Below are 20,135 nucleotides of genomic sequence, written 5' to 3'. Positions count from 1 at the left end.
TTTGTCTTATTGAGTTAGGTGGGGTTCCTATAGACAAGATATGGTTGGGCTGTGTTTTCTGATCCATATTCCTACTCTGTGCCTATTAATAGGTGAATTCAAGCCACTGACATTTACTGATATTATAGAAGGAATATATTTTAATGCCATTATTATAAAATTTTAGAGTGTTCTGATATATGTCATGTGTATGGTGATGTGACTGTTTATAGGACCTTTTGGAATTTCTTTCAGGGAAGGCCTGCTGGTAGTTGATTCCTTCAAGTGTTCCTTGTCAGAGAAGGCTTTTCTTTCTTTCTTTCTTTCTTTCTTTCTTTCTTTCTTTCTTTCTTTCTCTCTCTCTCTCTCTCTCTCTCTCTCTCTCTCTCTCTCTCTCTTCTCTCTTTCTCTCTCTGTTTTTTTTTTTTTACCAGAGCACTGCTCAGCTTTTGTTTATGGTGGTACAGGGGATTGAACCTGGGACTTTGGAGCCTCAGGCATGAAAGTCTCATTGCATAACCACTATGCTATCTAGCCTCACCCAGAGAAGGTTTTTATGCCTCCATCCAGTTTGAATTACAGTCTAGCAGGATACAGTCGTCTTGGTTGAAAGCCTTTCTTATTGAGTACTTGATAGATATATTGCCATTCCCTTCTTGACTTTAGTGCTTGTGCAAGAAATTTGATGCTAATCTTTTTTATATAATTTTTATTTTTAAGAAGGAAACACTGACAAAAACCATAGGATAAGAGGGGTCCAACTCCACACAATTCCCACCACCAGAATTCTGTATCCCATCCCCTACATTGATAGATTTTTTATTCTTTATCCCTCTGGGAGCATGGACCAAGGGACATTATGGGATGTAGAAGGTGGAATCTTATAGGTTTTCCTCTATAGGTGATTTTGTTTTTCTCTTGCAGCAGTCAAGATCTTTTCTTTATCCTCATTCATTTTCATTCTAAATATGATGTGTCTTGGTATCTTTGAGTCTGCATTAATTATGTTTAGGGCCATCTGAGCTTCTTGAACCTTTACGTCTTTTATGTTGTCTAGAGTAAGGACGTTTTCAGGTATTATGTCCTGTAGAATGCTGTCTTCCCTTCCCTCTCTTTCTTCATCTGGTAAGCCAATAATGCATATATTATTTCTTTTGAAGTAATCACATATCTCTTTTGTTAGTTTTAGTATCTGTTAATCTCTTTTTGATATATTTTACTTCTTTCTTAGTTTTCTCTAATTCATCCTCAATCTTAATAATTCTGTTTTCTGCCTCACTTATTCTATTCTCTCTCCCCTCTTGTTTTCTGTAGCTTAGCTATTGTGTTACCCTGTTCTGATACTGTATTAGCTTGTTAAGCTAGCTGTGCTAGCTTATATCTTTCAGCTTTTAGCTCATATCTTTCAGCTTTCAGCTAATTACCTAGAGATAATTGAGATAATTAGTGTTTTATTTTGGAGTTTCATTTGCTGTTTCTCCATTTCTGATATAATTTTCAAACTCTTTCCTCACCCTGTGACGAATGCCTCAATTCGTGTTTAGATAATGTCCTCATTCCTATAAAACCTTTGGGGGGGTTTATCTGGGCTTTTGTCCTGGTTCATTTCTCCAATGTTTCTTCTTGGTTTAATCATTGTATATGGTATGTGATGAAGTCCCTTTCCCCAGGCAACAACTTGGATCCACCTGTATATCAGATGTCAGGCTCAGGGAAGAAAAAAAAAACTAGTATAGCCACAGGCACTTTGGAATATAACTAAAATATGCCTACTAGCTATCTACAAAATGGAAGATCCCCAATTATTGGTCTGAACTATTCCAGCCTTTAGGTTCATGATTATTCAACAATTTGTTTGGTTTTGTACGTTAACTCTCTTTTCAACCACCAGGTTCCAGATGCTGGCATGATGCCGACCAGACATGCCTGGACAGATGACCCCACCAATGTGTCCTGGAGCTCTGCTTCCCCAGAGCCCTTCCCCACTAGGGAAAGAAAGAGACAGGCTGGGAGTATAGATCGACCAGTCAACGCCCATGTTCAGCCAGGAAACAATTACAGAAGCCAAACCTTCCACCTTCTGCATCCCACAATGACCTTGGGTCCATACTCCCAGCGGGCTAAAGAATAGGAAAGCTATCATGGGAGAGGATGGGATACAGAGTTTTGGTGGTGGGAACTGGGTGGGGTTGTACTCCTCTTATCCTATGGTTTTGTCAATGTTTTCTTTTTATAAATAAAACATTTAAAAATAAAAAATAAAATAAAAATGTCTAGATTGAATTAATGCATAGCATCTTTTTATAACTATGGTATTTACTTCTTCTTCTTCTTCTAGTGTTTGCCATGGTATTTACTTATAATCAATAATAAAAATAAGGCTGAATAATGTTAGAAATGTGTAGACTAATCAACATGATTTTGAATGTTAATATTGATAATAAATAAGTCAAAAGAGAAATAACTAAATGTTACCTGGAGAACAAACAACAAATAATAAAGAGAGAAGATATCAGGTAATTTGGAATGCAGCAAAGAAAGTGATAAAATGCTGTTTTACAGCAATAGTACTCCACATAAATACATAAAAAATTAATTAGGACTGCAGAGATGAGAACTTGGGCAAGGGACAAGCCTTGTCATTTGTCTTGAACAAGTATGAGTCTGGGAACCACACAGGAATATCATGATAGCAAGGAAAGTTCCAGTTTTGTGGTATTTCTCCCTTTCATTCTGTTTTTCAATCTTTTATTTTTCCTTGTATTGTATTTTTATTGGAGAGATAATGAATTAAAGCAAACTTGTTTATTTAGTCACATCTGTGGTTTCTCAGTTTTGTACATTATGTATCTGCTGCATACTTTCATCTCATCACAGACTCCAAACCTCCTCTCTCTCCATATTCCCTATTTCATTCCTTCCCCAGAGTCCCTTGCGTTTGTGTGGTACACCACCTGCAGTTCAAGTTTAATCCCATGTTCTCCCATTCTCAACTTGTCTCCTAGGTTCTGCCACATGTGGAGTTACCCAGTATTCATCCTTCTCTTCCTGACTCATCCCACACGACAGTTTTACTTCTGCTTCCTGCAAAGGTGAGGCAAAGATTAAGCTTTAAGAGTCTCTATTTTGATGTCTAGGTTTAATAGTTGGTCTCAGATCACCAACATTTGTCATATCACTGCCTTTTCTGCTTTCTCTTTTCCTATATGTGTGTTCTTTTTGTTGCTTCTTTTTAAGTTCCCAGTTTTCATTCTATCAGAAATCACCTCCCTTAGAGTTAGAGTTCCTTTAATTCTTTTCCTGTAGGACTCCTTTCAGTAGTTCTTGCAAAATGGTCTTGTTGGTAGTGAATTCTTAAAGTTTTTGTATGTTTGGTACGATTTTGATTTCTCCTTCATACTTGAACAATAGTTTGGCAGGATAGTATGCATGTGGCTGATAACTATTATCTCTTAATACTGTAAAAATACCATTCTACCCCCCTTTGCTTCTCAATTTTCTGTTACTAAATCTGGTGAGAGGCTGATGGTTCTGTATGTCAGCTTCTTTCTTTCCCTTGCAGCATGTACTATTTCCTCTTTTAACCTTACTTTTAGAAAGTGTGATAATTATGTAACTTGGTGTTAATTGTTTGGGGTTTAGTAAATGTGGCTTCTGCTCACCTTCCTCTATACCTATATGTGGACCATTGCCCAGGTGTGGTAAGTTTTCTGCAATAATTTCTTTGAATACATTCTCACTCCTCTCTCTCCTTACCTTCAACCTCATGCACACACGTAACTTTCAAATTTTTTTTCTTTTGGTGGAGTCTACTATGCATAGAGATTTTCTTCTTCTTCCTCTTCCTCTTCTCCTCCTCCTCCTCCTCCTCCTCCTTTTTTGTAAACCTTTCTTATTCAGCTGTTTTTAAATCTGAGAGTGTGGTGCTTTTGTCCCCTCACTCTGCTACTCTGTTAACAAAATTGTTTTCTCTCGTTATAAGGCCTCTTATATAGACTCCTGTGTCATACAGTGTTTCCTTTATTACCTTTCAGAGTTCTCTTTGTGAATTTCTTAGCTCTCTGATGAAGAGATATCTGGTTTCTTTAATTTGCATTTGTCTATTATGGTTGGAGTCTTGAATTGCCTTCAGTAATTAGCTTCCTGAATTCACACTTAAACATATCTTCTAAATTCTTATGATGAACTTCTGTTTTTTTTGTTTTTTCCTATGGTTTCTGCTATTCAACCAACAGGTGGTGCTGTGGTTGGGAAGGAGAACCTTCCTTGTTATTTAGGTCCCATTCTGACAAGTTCATGATGGGCACTGGGTGTTTCAATATGGTCCACCTGTTTCCCACAGCTACTCTCTCAATTCCAGTTCAAAGATGGCTGTTGTGGGTGTTGCTCAGGGCCAAAATGTGTATGGATTTTTTTCGACTATACCCTGTTGCACAATCTTGGGTCTCCCTGTCTGCTGTTCACTGTCTCCACTTCAAAATAACTCTGATTATTTTACCCAAGCAGCTGGTGAATCTGAGTGGCATCTGCCCCACAATACACTCCCTTGCCACTTTCCACAAGCTGGTCTGCTCCTACTGGACCCTCAAACTTTGTAGGTTGTGCTGTGAAGTTCAAGCTCTTTCTTTTCCTTTCTTTCCTCTTTTCTTTCTTTAGTCCTTCCTTTCATTCATTCATTCTTTCTTTTTTAACTGTTTTGTCTAGTTTTATGAGAGCACTAACTTCTGTCATTGTTGTGGCCAAGGCCACATCCTCAGAAATCCTGTTTTTCAATCTTAGTGAAAAAAAGTCAGCCCAGGATCAGTGATATCCTCCATGCAAAAACTCCTGGCTCTATAAAATATATAAACGATTAAAATAATGAATTAATGATAAATAAAATCATCTTACATGTGGAAGAACTAGAAATAAAATAATAAACTAGAACAAAGTTTTAAAGAGAGAGGGGAATATGGAGTAATAGTGGATGGAATAGTATCTCCCTCAAAACAAAAATATCAGTAACTGTTGAACTTAAAAAAACAACAACAACAACTAATCAAACAACAGCTGCTAGCCTGATCTACTACACTACATGCAATAAGCCACAGAGTTGCAAATGCTACTATGATTCCATCCTGACCTCCCTAGGTCTGTGACCTAACCAATGTGTCCTGGAACATCACCTCTCCAGAGCTCTACCCCACTATGGAAAGACAGATATATATTACTACTCGGCAGCTACCAACAAAATTTTGTGCCTCCCACTACCAATGATAACCACTATAGTTCTTACAAAGTTTTACACAGTTTGTTTACTTTATTCCCTTGAGAAGGAAGTTTGAAGCTTCAGACTGAAAATGTGCTTTGTTTTGACCCTCATCACAAGATTGTTACTATACCTTAAATAGGAAGCTAATTTTATTTCTTTTACTTTCACATTAAAAAATATGCCTTGAGTGCTGCCTATTATCATCACTACCATTCAAGATAGTCTTGGAATTCTAGCCAGAGCACTCAGGCAAAAGAAATGAATCAAAGGGAGACAGATTGGAATAGAAGAAGTTAAAATGTCAACATTTGCAAATGATATGAGACTATAGGAGGAATAAATCTGTAACTCAGGTAAGTCTGCCTGAAATTACTGGCAAGTACAATCAAGAATCTAATGAAAGGGAACAACCAATCTGATATAGGTCATTTTGCCATAGAAATGTCCCTCTACTTCTAAGAAATAACAAATCTAATTCAAAATCACTATACTGAATTTAAATAATTCATATTTATATTCTTGTTCTGTGAGGTCACTTACCAATTTTTTCATCTTCTTGTACCATTTTCCTCTCTTCTCTGAAAGCCCTGAGCCAGCGTATCTTCTCTTCCAACTTCTTAGCAAAGAACAGATGTATCTCCTCTGTTTCCTTGTTGTGAAGCTTGAAGGCATTCTTCATGCTGACATTAAAGTCATCATCTCTGCCATCTTCAATATCTATGACCTCATATTTATCCATATCAATGCGACCTTTGTAGTATAGTATGTCTCTCCGGATTAGATCCTAGGAATGGATGAGGGGACTTTTTTTTTAGCGATATACAGAAAATCAATGTCATGAAATTTGGCAAATAAGCATAAAAATACTCTAATAATTCCTTTGTTTTTTAAATGCATCAGTGAGGTTTGTTTTAATCTACATTTGAAGAGAAAAGTTCAGCAGTATACCATTAATGCTTTGATTAATTAAATGCTTTAAGGGAAAAAACCTCCCTTGCCTATATCCAAAGATTGTCTAGTACTCCAGTGTTAGTTCTCAAATGTGTCTGTGAAAATGTGGATAGGAAATAGTAAACTGAACAAACAATTCTACCTTTTCCCCTTCCAAAATGTTTTCAAATCTTCCAGAAATATCATGACCTCTACTATTAGCAGGCTCTCTTACTTGCAAGCTCTCTGTTTGTATTTGGCTTTAGAAAAGCCCCACCAGAGTTAGAAATACTCTTTCATTTTTACTAATCTTATATCAGTTTGGTTCAACTATTCTCATTCTATTTATTGTCATGGCATCACCTACCTATAAAGGAATTGCCTTTGGCTCCCACATTCCCGTTCCTAACTCTCCACAATGTACATAAGCTGAGCTTCTCAGTAGAAAATTTAATAATTTCCCAACACAAGTGCATTGGTTTTTGAAGTCCAGACTGAAAAACAAGGACTCTATTAAAGTGTCTTTGGAAAAAAATGATAATAACATTCTAATTTTTTGTAATTGCCATCAGGATTATCTCTGGGGTTTGCTACCTGCAAAATAAGGCCAGATTCCATTTCTCTCTGATCCCTTCCTTTCTTTCTCTTTTTATTCTTTTATAGAAACAATCAGAATTTGAGGAGAGGGAAATAGAAAGTGAGAAAGAGAAGAACCTAGATCCCAGTTTATAAGTTCCCCTTCCCCCACCCCTGCCCAAACACAGGTGAAAACAGGAGGCTTAAACCTGAAGTCCTTGCACAGTAAGGTGTAAGCTCTGTCTCCTGATATACAACTCCCACACCTCACATTGTTCTTTTTCCTTCGACAATTGCTATAAATATAGCAAATGAGCAGTACAGGTATGGTCTGATCTGTTGGGTGTCTCTGGGACAAAGTTCACATAGAGGAAGAGGTAAGTGTATAAAGTGAACAAATGTTAGCCAAGTTTGTTTCAGAGCTTCCGTTTCATTTACCATTATGAAAGTGAACAAGCTCAACACTATCCCAAATGATGGGGTGGTCTACATTTACTAAATTCCACAATGTGAGAAAATACTTTCCAAGTCATGCATAAAATACAGATGCAATAATAATCTAAACATAAAGTCCAGAGAAGCTAGATTAATGTAATTTAGCCTGATTTTGTAATCTAAACACACATTTTACATATCTTTCTCTTGCCTGGATACACTGGGAATGACTTGAAGATGACATGATAGTATATCTAGAAAATCCCAAATATTATCAGTTAAAAAAACAGTAGAAATTATCAGTAACTTCAGTAAAGTAAGCAGGGTACAAAATCACTATACATAAATATGTAGCATTTTATATACAAATGACAGGTCAGAGAAAATTGAATTGAAAAAGCAGTTCCAGTTCTAATTAACTCCAAAAAATACAAAAAACTTGGAGTGACTATAACTAAGGAAATGAAGGGCCTTTACAGTGAGAACTATAGGATACTGTTAAAAAATAGAAGCTGGATAGGCAACCTCACCAATGTGCCTTGGAGCTCCGCTTCCCCAGAGCTCTTCCCTACTAGGGAAAGAGAGTATGGATCCACCTGTCAATGCCCATGTTCAGTGGGGAAGCAATTACAGAAGCCAGACTTCCTGCATCCCACAATGATCCCACAATGATCTTGGGTCCATACTCCCAAAGGGTTAAAGAATAGGAAAGCTATCAGTGGAGGGGATGGTATACGGAGGTCTGGTGGTGAGAATTGTGTGAAGTTGTACCCTTCTTATCCTATGGTTTTGTCAATGTTTCCTTTTTATAAATACATTTTAAAAAACTGTGAGAAAAAAAATAGAAGCTGACAGACAGAAATGGAAGAGCATCGCTTGTTGGTGTATTGAATGCAAGTAAAGGGGTAAAGGGGGCTTTCAGGTCCTGATGCATGATGGTGAAGGAAGACCTAGTTTAGAATGTCTTACAGAAAACTGAGATATTTTACATATTACATATGTTTTACATATGCACTGTTTTACATATGCACTTACTGTTTACTGTAAACCATTAATATCCACAATTTAACAAGAACTTCCTTTGTTCATGGACTAGGATGATAAGAAAATTTTCAGGGAAATTGAACTTATTCAAATATTCATGCATAATCAGAAAACATAACATAAAACAAAATAATGAATAGTCAAAGCACTCCTGAAAAAAAAAGAGGAAGACTGGAGGGATCATGCTCCCCAACTTCAGGCTTTAATACAAAGCAATAGTAATTAGAACAGTGTGGTGCTGGAATAGAAACAAGCTCCAAGATAAATGAAATAAAACAGAAAGCTCAGAAATAGATTTAAATATCAGAACAGAAAATGAAAAAATGCATAGAAGCAGGGCTATATATGTCTCTCTTTGGTGCAATACACCACTCCAAGTACAAGTTTCACTATAAGTTTTCCTTTGTCTTTGCTTCATAAATTCCAGCTCTGAGTAAGATAATTTGGTATTTGTCCTTCTTTTTCTGGCTTATCTAACTCAACCTGAAAACTTCAAATTCCGCCCAAAATATAGCAAAGGAGGTGTCTTTGTAAATTTCAACATTTGTATATATATACTATGGCTTTCTTAGCCAGTAATCTGTCCTTGGGCATCTGAGTTATTTCCAAGTTTGGGCTATTAGAAATTGTGCTGATATGAGAATAAGTGTGCATAGAACTCTTTGGATTGGTGTTTTGTTCCCTTTGCATATACCCCAGGAGAGGGACTGCCAGGTCATATGGTAGGTCCGTTTCTAGTGTTTGGAGAAGTCTCCAGACTGTTATCCACAGGGTTTGGACCAGTTTATATTATCATTAGCAATGTGGGCAAGTCTCCCTTCACCCACAGACTCTGCAACAGTTGGTGTTACTATCTTTTTAAATGTATGATATTCTCTTAGGTATAAAGTGATATCTCATCATTGTTTTTGTTTGTATTTCCTTGATAAGCAGTAACTTTGAGCGTTTTTTATGTTTATTGAACCTTTGGGTTTCTCATCTATAGAAAATTCTGTCCCTATCATCTCCCTGCCCCCATTTTCCAGTGGAGCCATTTTTAATTCCAACCAGGGTTATCACTGGGGCTTGGTGATATGATGAATCCACCACTCTAGGAAGTCAATTCATTTTATTTTATTTTATATATTTATTTTTTAATGAGAGCATTGCTCAGTTCTGGCTGATGGTGGTGCAGGGGATTGAAACTGGGATTTAAGAGCCTCAGGCATAACCATTATACCTTCTACCCCTACCCTATTTTATTTTATTTTATTTTATTTGACAGAGAGGAAGGGAGGAGAAGGGAGAAAGAGGGATAGGGTTAGGTGCTTGAACCTGGGTCCTCTGACATGGTAAAGTGTGAGCTTAAACGAGTGTGCCTCCACTCAGCCTCAGGGCTTTACTTTTAACTGCTGATTTTGGTGAGTTCTTTATGTGTTTCTAAAAGGATGCCAGCCTGTCTCCATTTGCCTTCCATTCATATGAATTAGAGGGCATTAAGGGATTTAGTACTTCCCCAAAAGGGACCTGACAGCATGCAAATATCCAGGTCCTTGCTCTAGCTTTGGATCCAACAAAGGGTTCTTCCCATCACAAACATTACAGAATTGAAATAATTTAGAGCTGCTTGAATTTTGTTTTACTGGAACTATGTGGATTTTAGTAAGATACTTCAGGGTATTTTGTGCAAATGACAATCATTGCAATCTCTTGGATATAGCTATTCAGGGGTGCATCCTATTTTACTTATCAGTAAGGTCACAATTATATTTTTATAGTGAGCCTTGTCTGTTCCTTCATAGCCTAGACCACATTGATGTTTAAATTTTATTTTTTATTTTTATTTATTTTTTTTGTCCAGATCCTGAGGAAAGAACATATGGCTGGGACTGGATTTAACTATAGTAGTCTAATATCCATAGTACAAACTTGACAATGACAATAATAATGATAATATCATTAGTAACAATGAACACTTAAACAGCATATGCCATGTGCTAGCTGCTATATTCTAAATGTTTTACATTTTCTCAAGCTTTATTTAGGTATAATTGACAAAAATTGTACAGCCATAAGGTATAAAATTAATTACCATTTTTATTACCTTGTATAATTTTTGTGATAAGAACATATAAGATGTATTGCTTTAGCAACTTTCAACTATACGATACTATATTACTAACTAGAGTCCCTGTGCTGTATCTTTTCTCTACAGACATTATTCATTCAGTATGACTAACTCTTTTTACCCTTTTGATCAGTATCTCGCCATTTCTGCATCTCATCAGCTTCTGAAAAAGACCATTCTACTATCTGATTTTATGACTTTGTTATAAGTTAGGTCAGGCAGTACTAAGTTTATCTCTCTTTTTATCATAATGTGTTTCAGGTTCCTTCATGCTGTTACAAATGAAGTGATGTCCTTTTATAGTAAGACATAAAATATTTCATTAGAAATTGAAGAAGCCGGACCTCCCATATTCTGTACCCTGTAAAGATCTTTGGTCCATATCCCAGAGGGATAAAGAATAAGGAATATTCCAATAGAGGGAATGGGATACAGAAGTCTGGTGGTGGGAATTATATGGAATTGTACCCCTCTTATCCCACAATCTTATTGAACATTATTAAATCACTAATAAAAAATAAAATGTTTCATTGTCGTGTGTGATTACATGCATATATTGTGTGTATATTTTATATGTATATATTTATATAATGTATATATCTATGTATACTATATATGATACATACATAATTTGTTTGTGTATTCATTATTGTATTAATACTACAAAGTTTATCCTTCATTCTTCATAATGCATTGCTTCAATCTACAAGGAATTTTGGAGAATCTAAAGTCCCAGACAGAAATTAAGATATTGTCTGTATAATCCTCCCATATCATACTCTGGTTTCTGGAAATATGAGTTTTACGTGACATGACTTACTCTTAGGAATGGAATTCTGAGTTCCTGTGTTTACTGTATTTCTAAATGTTCAGGCTGGTTTAAAGCCTGTTGCAGAATTCTAACAAACTTGATGGCAACAGTGAAATAGAGGTTGTCAGTATAGAATCTGGAGTCAGCTTGCCTGAACTTATTTCCTGTTTCTATAGTTCAGTAGCTTTGTACCACCTTTGACAAATTACAAATCGCACCAACTTTACATAGTTCTTTTTTCTAGACTTTAAATTTATTTATTAAGTAAGAAAAATCAGAGCATAAGTTCAGTCTATGAGGTGCCAAAGATAAAACTTGAGACCTCAAACATGAAAATATTGTTTTCTACCACTGAACTGTTTCACCAGCTTATACATACTTTTAAAATGGGAATCATAATAGTTCTTTTCTAATAGGTTAATTGCAATGATTAAATTGAGTTTATGAGTGGAAAAGTCTTAAAATGGAATCACAAAGACATCAGTGTCTGTTAGTTCTTTATTATTTTATCATCACCCTATATTTTATAAAATCTTTTAGTTAAGTTACAGTGGAAAACTAAAATGAAATGATGAGTCAGATCAGGGAGTAAGAGCCACTGATTAAAAAGAATCATAAATCAAGACAGTATTTGAACTAACCAAGCAGGTAAGATAGAGAAAGCAGTCAATATGGTTGACAAAAACAAGCAGAACTTTGAAGCCATGATAGAAGGTTTTCTTTAAGTATTAGCAGAAGACTTTTCTATTTAGTAAATCATATGCATAGAAACATAATCATGGGATCAAAAGAGCTTAATGGAGAAGTAATTGTTCTTAAAATGAATGGAACGTAGGACCGGTAAGACAGTAATGTGGTTGTGCACTTCATGTATGAGGTACTGGGGATCCCAAATCATTTTGTACCTTTGAGAAGTTCCTTAATGCCTATCAATATGTTTCTTCATTTGAACAAAAAATAATGATAAAGTGTGTCTGCTTCACTCACTCCACATGTCTGCTTAATAGAATTAAATAAAATCAGTTTGTGTAAATGAATGGGCCTGATTAGTGTTCACAGTTATTGCTGGGTCTTGGTGCCTGCATGACAAATCCACCACACCTGGCAGCCACTCTTCCTTTCTTCCTTTTTATTTTTGATACAGTCAGAGCAGATAGATTCAGGAGAAATGGAGAGAGAAAGATAAGACTCTTGAAGTTCTGCTTCACAGTTCATGAAACTTCTTCCTTTTAGGTGGAGATTGGAAGTTTCAACTCAGATCTGTGCACACTGTAATATGTGAACTCTACCTGGTAGAGTGCCAGCTCCAATTTTAGTAGCCTTTTAAAAATTAGTCTGTAGGAAGTTGGGCGGTAGCTCAGTGTATTAAGCACACATGGCACAAAGTGCAAGGACCAGCAGAAGGATCCTGGTTCTAGCCCCCGGCTCCCCAACTACAGGGGAGTTGCTTCATAGGTGGTGAAGCAGGTCTGCAGGTTTCTCTCTTTCTCTCTCCTCTCTGTCTTCTCCTCCTCTCTCCATTTCTCTGTGTCCTATCTAACAACAATGACATCAATAACAACAAAAGGGAATAAATAAATAGATATTAAAAATTAGTCTGTAGTAGCTCATGTTCTGGAAAACCAGAGTCAAGAGCCAGATATATGGACTTAAGAGACTTATACCACATATATTTACCTTGCTTTGATTTGGAATGAAAGCCTATTATTCTTGAGAAAACAATATTTCCATTTGAGAGAAGCTGTATGTATTTCAAAGTCTTGCTTGTTTTTGTCAACCCTGTTGATTGATTTCTTTATCTTACCTGGTTGGTTAGTTCAAATACCTGCCTTGACTTATGATTCTCTTTAATTAATGGTTCATGCTCACTGATCTGAAATTGACTCCTCATTTCATTTTACTTTCCCACAGTCACTTAATTCTTAAACGAGTACACTGTACATCTTGTTTTCTAGCTTATGTGTCACTATTTTGTATGCTAGCTTTTGTTGATCTTATCCCTTACAGTCAATGATTTCCAAAGGTAAAATTTCCAATTTACTTAATATCAGTCTTGGCTAAAGACTGATATTAAGTAAATATGCCCAAATTAACAGAGTCTGAAGTGTTGGGCCAACAAAAATAAAGCAATTCCTTCACTGTGTTGCTATGTCACCATGGTTAGTTGTTCTGAGTGTAAAAATGCGTTGGTAAAAAAAGAATAAACAAATGCCCATTGGTGACATGGCTAATATGCTGAGAATTTTTTGACTACCTAAATCAGTACTCAACAGTCCCATCTCCTGATATTATAGAAAACTCAGTATGAATTTGGGGAGTCAAGAAAAGTTCTGGGTGCTTATCCACTTTTCATATTTATAAAAGATCTCTTTACTAGTGTAAGCCTCTGAACAAGATGTTCATTGTTCCCACTACCTAACAGCTATTTTTTCCAGAGCTGGCATTTCAAAACCTATCACCAAATACTGAGATTAAGTTGAAATCAGATCCTCAATTCATTTTAGAGACAAATAGACAAATATTTAGCATACTATATACCACCCACAAAGAATCTAGGGCTCAAAAACAAATATGTGATTTCCACCCCAGGCTGGAAAAAAATGTGACTTTAGACATATTCATTACTGGATAAGGAGAAGGATAAATTGGAAAATCAAGAAAGAATCAAAGTTAGGGGGATGAATTTGAAAATTGCTCTAAGAATTTTTTGGTTTCTCCCACCTTACCTGGTCCCAAATAAGGCAGCCAGTGGCGATCTGACCACCCTATCCTGAGAGAGGAAGTGAATAAAGCAGTATTTTAAATGAAGAAAGGATTACTGAGAAGGAAGGGTAAATAAGAACACCACTGAATTGTATGGATTTGATATACCTTGAATAGAGAATGATTAACAACATAGAAGGGAACCCTGTATGATAAGAGGTATAATCTAGAAAGGGAAGAATGTATATGGGATGATCTTACTTGTGAACAGAAGTTGAGAAATAAGAGAAGATACAGGAAACACAAAGTAGAACATGGGTTGGGTTTGGTGTATTATACCAAAGTAAAGGACTAGGGGATGGGGGTGCTTTCAGATGCTGGTGTATGATGATGGAGTAGTACCTCGGCTGGAGGTGAGAGATTTTTATAAGGAAACTGAGAAATTTTACACGTGCATTTACTGTAAACTATTAAACTCCCAACAAAAATAAATAAACAAATAAATAAGTCAAGACAGAGGATTCCCATCTTCTGCCATGAAATAAAAAAATAAATTAAAGTAAAATATTTCAACTGTAATTTTTACACATCAAATAAAGAAAAGAAAAATAGAAGACATCACCAGGAGTCTTAGAACAGAAATGGGGGAGATTCTCAGAGAAGGCTCTCTTAAAAATACTTCAGTTTAGATTACAAAGAGATGTTACCATCTTTGGGTGGAAAATACCAGGAAGACCACCATGAGAACAACCAGTTCAAGAAGCAGGCAGACAAACGGCAACAACATACCAAAACAAAATGTACCAACCTCAATTTCACTAACACAAGTCAGACTAGCTTGTGATGCCATGTTAGTGATCCTGGTATGGAATTTCTTCCCATCTCATGTCTGTTTTTTCAACTAGAAGTTTGTGTGCACTTCATTGAAAGTATGAGGATGAAGGAAGGATGAGAGGTACCCATCTCCTTCACGGTAAAATGGTGTTGTGTGGTTACCTTTTTGCAGAGGACCATCTGGTGGTCAAACAGGAAGAAGACCCTTTGCTGGTTTCTGCCATATGGCTGGTAGATCCAGGACATCTCCCCAGTGTAGATCAGCTCCGAGCTTCTGTCTAGGATATCCTCACCCTAAGAAGGACATGCAATAGTGAGAGACAGTTATTGGAGAAAGCAATAGCTTTGTGGTCTACCTAGAGGCAGCTGGGGCTGCATGTAGACTGGGGCAGGAAGAGAATATAAGTCTGACTGGAAAGGAAGAAATTCTTGCAATTCTCCTTTGGTTCAGGAGCAAAGATTCTACAAGCCAGGTAGTCACATCTTCTTATCCACCTAATTGACCCCAACCAGAATTACTATAATCTCCTGTGCCAGTTCCTCTCTCACACTGGCACTATAGGTACCATCTGTTATGAGGTTCTCCTTTCTTCCTTATTTCTTTCAATCCCCTCCAATACTTTGTCTTCTCTCACTCTGCCCTTTCCTTTCTGCCCCAGTCTATCAGCTCACCTCTGAGTTCTTAGTCTCTTGTACAATAAAAGGGTGCCTAAGCAGGTTATAGAAGAATGACTCTGCTTGACAGACAGGATGGTGGAGGGGAAAAAATGCCTTCCTCCAGTTGCTAGGTTGTCTGTTTTCTTTCAGAGTGTGGAATTTTTCAATTTGATGCAATGGAATTTATGTAATCTAATTTTAGTTTCATTTATCAACAGGGATGATTCAGCAAATGCATCTTTTTCTTGATATGTTTCATCAAAGTGTTTTGGAATTTTTTTCTTTTTTGCCTTCAGGGCTATTTCTGGAGCTCAGTGCCTGTATTATGAATCCACTGCTCTTAGAGGCCATTTTTCCCATTTTGTTGCCCTTGTTGTTGTTATTATTGTTATTGTTGCCATGTTGTTGCTGCTGTTGGATAGGACAGAAGGAAATAGAGAGAGGAGGGGAAGACAGAGAGGGGGAGAGAAAGATAACCACCTGCAGACCTGCTTCACTGCCTTTGATGTGGCCCCTCCCGCAGGTGGGGACATTAAAGTGTTTTTATATGGGTTTTATAGTTTCAGGTCAAGTATCCAAATCTTTTATCCATTTTGAGTTAATTTTGGTGTATGATATTAGGTGGTGGAATATTTTACTTTTGTATATGTGGCTTCCCAGTTTTCCTAGCTCCATTTATTGAAGAGGGCTTCTTTCCCCTATTGAACTATTAATAAATATTTATATATATTAATAAATAATATTAATATAGCCATCTGGACACCTGTCTTTATTTATTTTTACTTGTGAATGGTTATTTGCCTCCTCTTGTGTCAGGCTATCTAGGTTGTCCAACTTACTTACATATAGACATTCATAATATTCTCATAAGATCCTTTGCATTATCAGTTGTAATTCCATTGCTCTTATTTCTAATTGTTTATACCAATATTTTAAAAAATTTCTCTTGATGAAAAAGAGACTATTTCTAAATGGTGGTTTATCTTTCAAAGAATTAACTCCTGGCTTCATTAATCTTTTTTTTAGAACTAATGCAGTTTCTTATCATTACTTATTTTTTTGTACAGAAACATACAGAAATCGAAAATGAAGGGGGAGATAAAGAGGGAGAGAGAAACCTGCAGCACTGCTTCATTTGTGAATCTTTTCCCCTTCAGGTGGGGACCAGGGACTTCAACCTGAGTCCTTGTGCACTGTAACATGTGTACTCAACCAGGTGTGTCACCACCCAACTCCCTGCTTCATAAATCTTTTTTTTTTTTTTGCCTCTAGGGTTATTGCTGGGGTTTGGTGTCTGCACTATGAATCCACTGCTCCTGGAGGCCATTTTTCCCTTTTTGTTGCCCTTGTTGTTGTCATTGCTATAGTTGTTGGATAAGACAAAGAGAAATCAAGAGTGGAGAGAAGACAGAGAGAAATCAAGAGTAGAGAGAAGACAGAGAGGAGGAGAGAAAGACAGACTCCTGCAGACCTGCTTCACCACCTGTGAAGTGACCCCCTTGCAGGTGGGAGACTGGAGGCTTGAACCAGGATCTTTACGCTGGTCCTTGTGCTTGGTGCCAAGTGCGTTTAACTCAATGCACTACAGCCTGAACGCCCTTCATCAGTCTTTTGAATCTTTTTTTTTCTTTTGGTTTCTGTGTAATTGATTTCTGCTTTTTTTCTTTCTTCCTTCCTTCCTTTCTTTCTTTCTTTCTTTCTTTCTTTCTTTCTTAACCAATTTCATTCCTCTTGACTTTTAGAACTTTGTTAGTCCATTTTAAAATTTATTAATGAAATAAAAATATCTACAAAACCACAGGTTAAGAGGGGTTCAATTCCACTTAAATTCCACCACCAGAGTACCATATCCCATCCCCTCCCTTTGAAAGCATTCCTATTCATTATCTTTCTGAGAGTGTGGGCCTGAGATTATTATGGGTTGCAGAAGGTGGAATCTGTAATTGCTTCTCCCCTCAACATGGGTGTCGATCCATACTTCCAGCCTAGTGGGGCAGGGCTCCAGAGCGGAGGGGTTCCAGGGTACATTGGTGAGGTCATCAACTCAAGGAGTCGTATTGTCATCATGGTAGCATCTGCAACTTGGTGTCAGAGCACTGGGGTGGAAAGGTTGATACTGCAGGCCTGTGGTCTATGGACACAGTCCGAAATGAAACATATCAAGGTGGTATTGGTTCCATTGAACAGACTGAGATCAGCAGATGCATTATCAATTGGTATGGGTCAAGAAAAGACTGCTAACAAAAAAAAGCCCCTATGAAGGCATTCTAGTACTAGGAGAAATATGGGTTTTACAGAGAATGTGGAGGTCCCTGGTGTCTTAAGATTTGAGAAGGCAATAGATAGTTATTACTATAACCAAGTTATGTGGAAATTTGGTTGCCTTTGAAAATCTCACTCTTAGGATTTTCCATATCATACAAAACTGTCAGGTGTTAAACCAGCTCCCCCTGCTCCATGCTGCATTGCTTACAGTATGGCCTATTTACACAATCATTAATCCCACTAGTTAAAACCATCGCAACAGTTGCTAAGGACATTTCCACTCTCCCAGCATGCCTTTTGCCTCTCTCCACCCCCTTTCCTAGCCATCTCTGTTCCTGACTTGCCACTTTCGGTTTTTACCATATAGAGCCCACTTCTGTTCCTGGTTTTGCTCTCTCTCTTCCTCTCATGCAGTGACACTAAGCCAGCACTCTGGCACCCAACGTGGGACCTAACCTGCTCAGCCCCCGTATAAGTATACAGCAGCTTGTCGCTCTACAGCCTCATGTTTAATGAAGGCACTGGGGTTCTTTTTCTCCCTCTTCTTATTTTTATTTTTCTGAGATCCCTCCATCATGGGTGACCTTCCTCCTTACGAAGAGGTTTCCCAAACCCTCTACCCTTTTTTCATGTGACAGGTTTTCTGTCTCTGGGACATTATGCTCAGGGCTGCACCTTGGATCCTCTTGACCATGGTAGCAGCTTTCAGGAGATGTGCAGGGCCCCTTCCCAAAAAGCTAAGGGACCTTTAAGCTGCGATCCAAAATTTAAGGGAGCAGGTCATTCTGCTTACCCAGCACCACACATGCTTTCGAGAGAAAGCAAAGCCTGCCCCAATCCTGACCCACCCTAGGCTGTCTGCATTTCACCCAGAGGCTTCCATTTACGCAGACATGTCTCTGGCTGCCGCTACCGCTTCTGCAGTTTCTCCTACATCGGCTCTACCCCCACCACTACGCTGCTATTGGACACAGAATACCTTTGCCGGCTTCACAACAGAGATTTTCCTCTGGAGCAAATCAACACATTCCTGGAAAATGTTGCCCCACATAGACAGAGATCTCAGGCGTGGCACCTGTATTCCTCCACAGAACTTAAGTAACTTGTCCAGGGCATTAAAGAGGATGGACTCTGTGCTCCGTGGACCAGATCTATCTTACAAGGCCTTCTCCAGAACCTTAATACCCCCCAAGACTGGAAGGATGCAGCTCACGCTACACTCCCAGGCCTGCTCTTCCTTCAATGGGAGGCATTTTTTAGAGATGAATGTTTACAGAAATCTCATAGAAATAGCCAGAATTAGTCCGACTGGGATTTTGAGGCCCTTTTTGGGGTGGGACCCAGGGACACAGGACTTCAGCAAGCAGACAGGAAATTTCCCCCAGGCTATTTTGATCAGGTACATCTGTGCGTTACAAGTATGGGAGTGGTTTACACCCCCCCCATGGGAGCGCCCTCAGCTCCCATTCTCTCCCTTCGCCAAGAACCTGATGAATCCCTAGCTAAGTTCATTGCCAGTGTCCAATCAGTTTTGGAGAGAAAGATTCATGATCCTGATGTCCGTTTTCTCCTCCTGCATTCTATTTTCTGGGAGGGCATGCTTCCTGACTTCCATCAGGCATGCCTCAATCTTAAAAATGAACAACCAGACACCTGGATTTTAGCTACACAGGAGGTTGGATCAAGCTCTTATCAGGCAACCATTATGATGCAGGCCTTTGAAGCCACCATAGATAAGAAAAAGGGGGCTTTCTTCCAGTGTGGTCACCAAGGACATTGGTGTAACCAATGTTCAGAAAATAAACTGTGACCCTGCTTCCAGTCAGGGAACCAGAGGCCCCAAATGTCTTGTCCTAGATGCCAGAAAGGTTTTCATTTGAGGAAAGATGGTTGGTCTAAGTTTCATAAAAATGGCACGCCCCTACCGAATTTAGATTTAAACAGGGGTTTAAACTAGGTGTGGGGCATCATTCAGCCCTGCCTTCAAGAGGGTGTCAAATGGGTTGCCTGCTCTGAGCCGCACCTTTCCTCTGTAAACAAAGGCTCAGCCCAGGACCCAACCGTCACTCTGCTCACCTCGCCATGTAACAATAGCAGAGTGGGAGGAGGAGCACGCAGCATTTGGGAACTCCCAGCATAAAAATAGCTGGCTGGAGCAAGTGAACTGTGTGGATTCAGAGCCTGAGATTTTGTGGACCAACCCTGTTTTAGAAAGGGCTCACCCTACTATGACAGTAAGGATTGGTAAAATTCCTTTTAAGTGTTTGATCAATACCGGAGCAGAAAAGACAATTTAAGGCAAGCAGATGTTCCCCAGAGTTGGGAACTCCTTCCAGGACCACGTCTATATGGCATGGGAGGATTGACACAAGATTTCTTCACACTAGATTCGTTTGTGTGGGAAGACCTGGACGGGACTAAGAGATGCTTTTGTCCTTTGATAGCTGATATTAGCACCAATTTATTGGGCAGAGACTTGCTGGAATCTCTGGATGTGTTAATATCCTCAGACTCCTCTGCAGGGCATCACACTCACTCCTGTG

General features: G+C 38.2%; 1 protein-coding gene across 9 annotated transcripts in view; it reads right to left on the bottom strand.

Annotated features, from left to right (window-relative positions):
• ARHGEF9 (Cdc42 guanine nucleotide exchange factor 9) overlaps nt 1-20,135 on the bottom strand; it is a 297,917-nt gene that overhangs the window by 35,072 nt on the left and 242,710 nt on the right. For all 9 annotated transcript variants that reach the window (XM_060183301.1, XM_060183306.1, XM_060183303.1 and 6 more), the window contains 2 exons: nt 14,833-14,964; nt 5,771-6,014 (listed from right to left, as the gene is read on the bottom strand). In XM_060183301.1, coding sequence (XP_060039284.1) covers nt 5,771-6,014; nt 14,833-14,964 — 376 coding nt within the window. The remainder of the gene's footprint in view (nt 1-5,770; nt 6,015-14,832; nt 14,965-20,135) is intronic.

Source organism: Erinaceus europaeus, chromosome X (genome assembly GCF_950295315.1).
Source record: "Erinaceus europaeus chromosome X, mEriEur2.1, whole genome shotgun sequence".
NCBI lineage: Eukaryota > Metazoa > Chordata > Mammalia > Eulipotyphla > Erinaceidae > Erinaceus > Erinaceus europaeus.
Note: the sequence above shows the minus strand (reverse complement) of the source record. Positions and strands in the feature narration are given on the sequence as shown.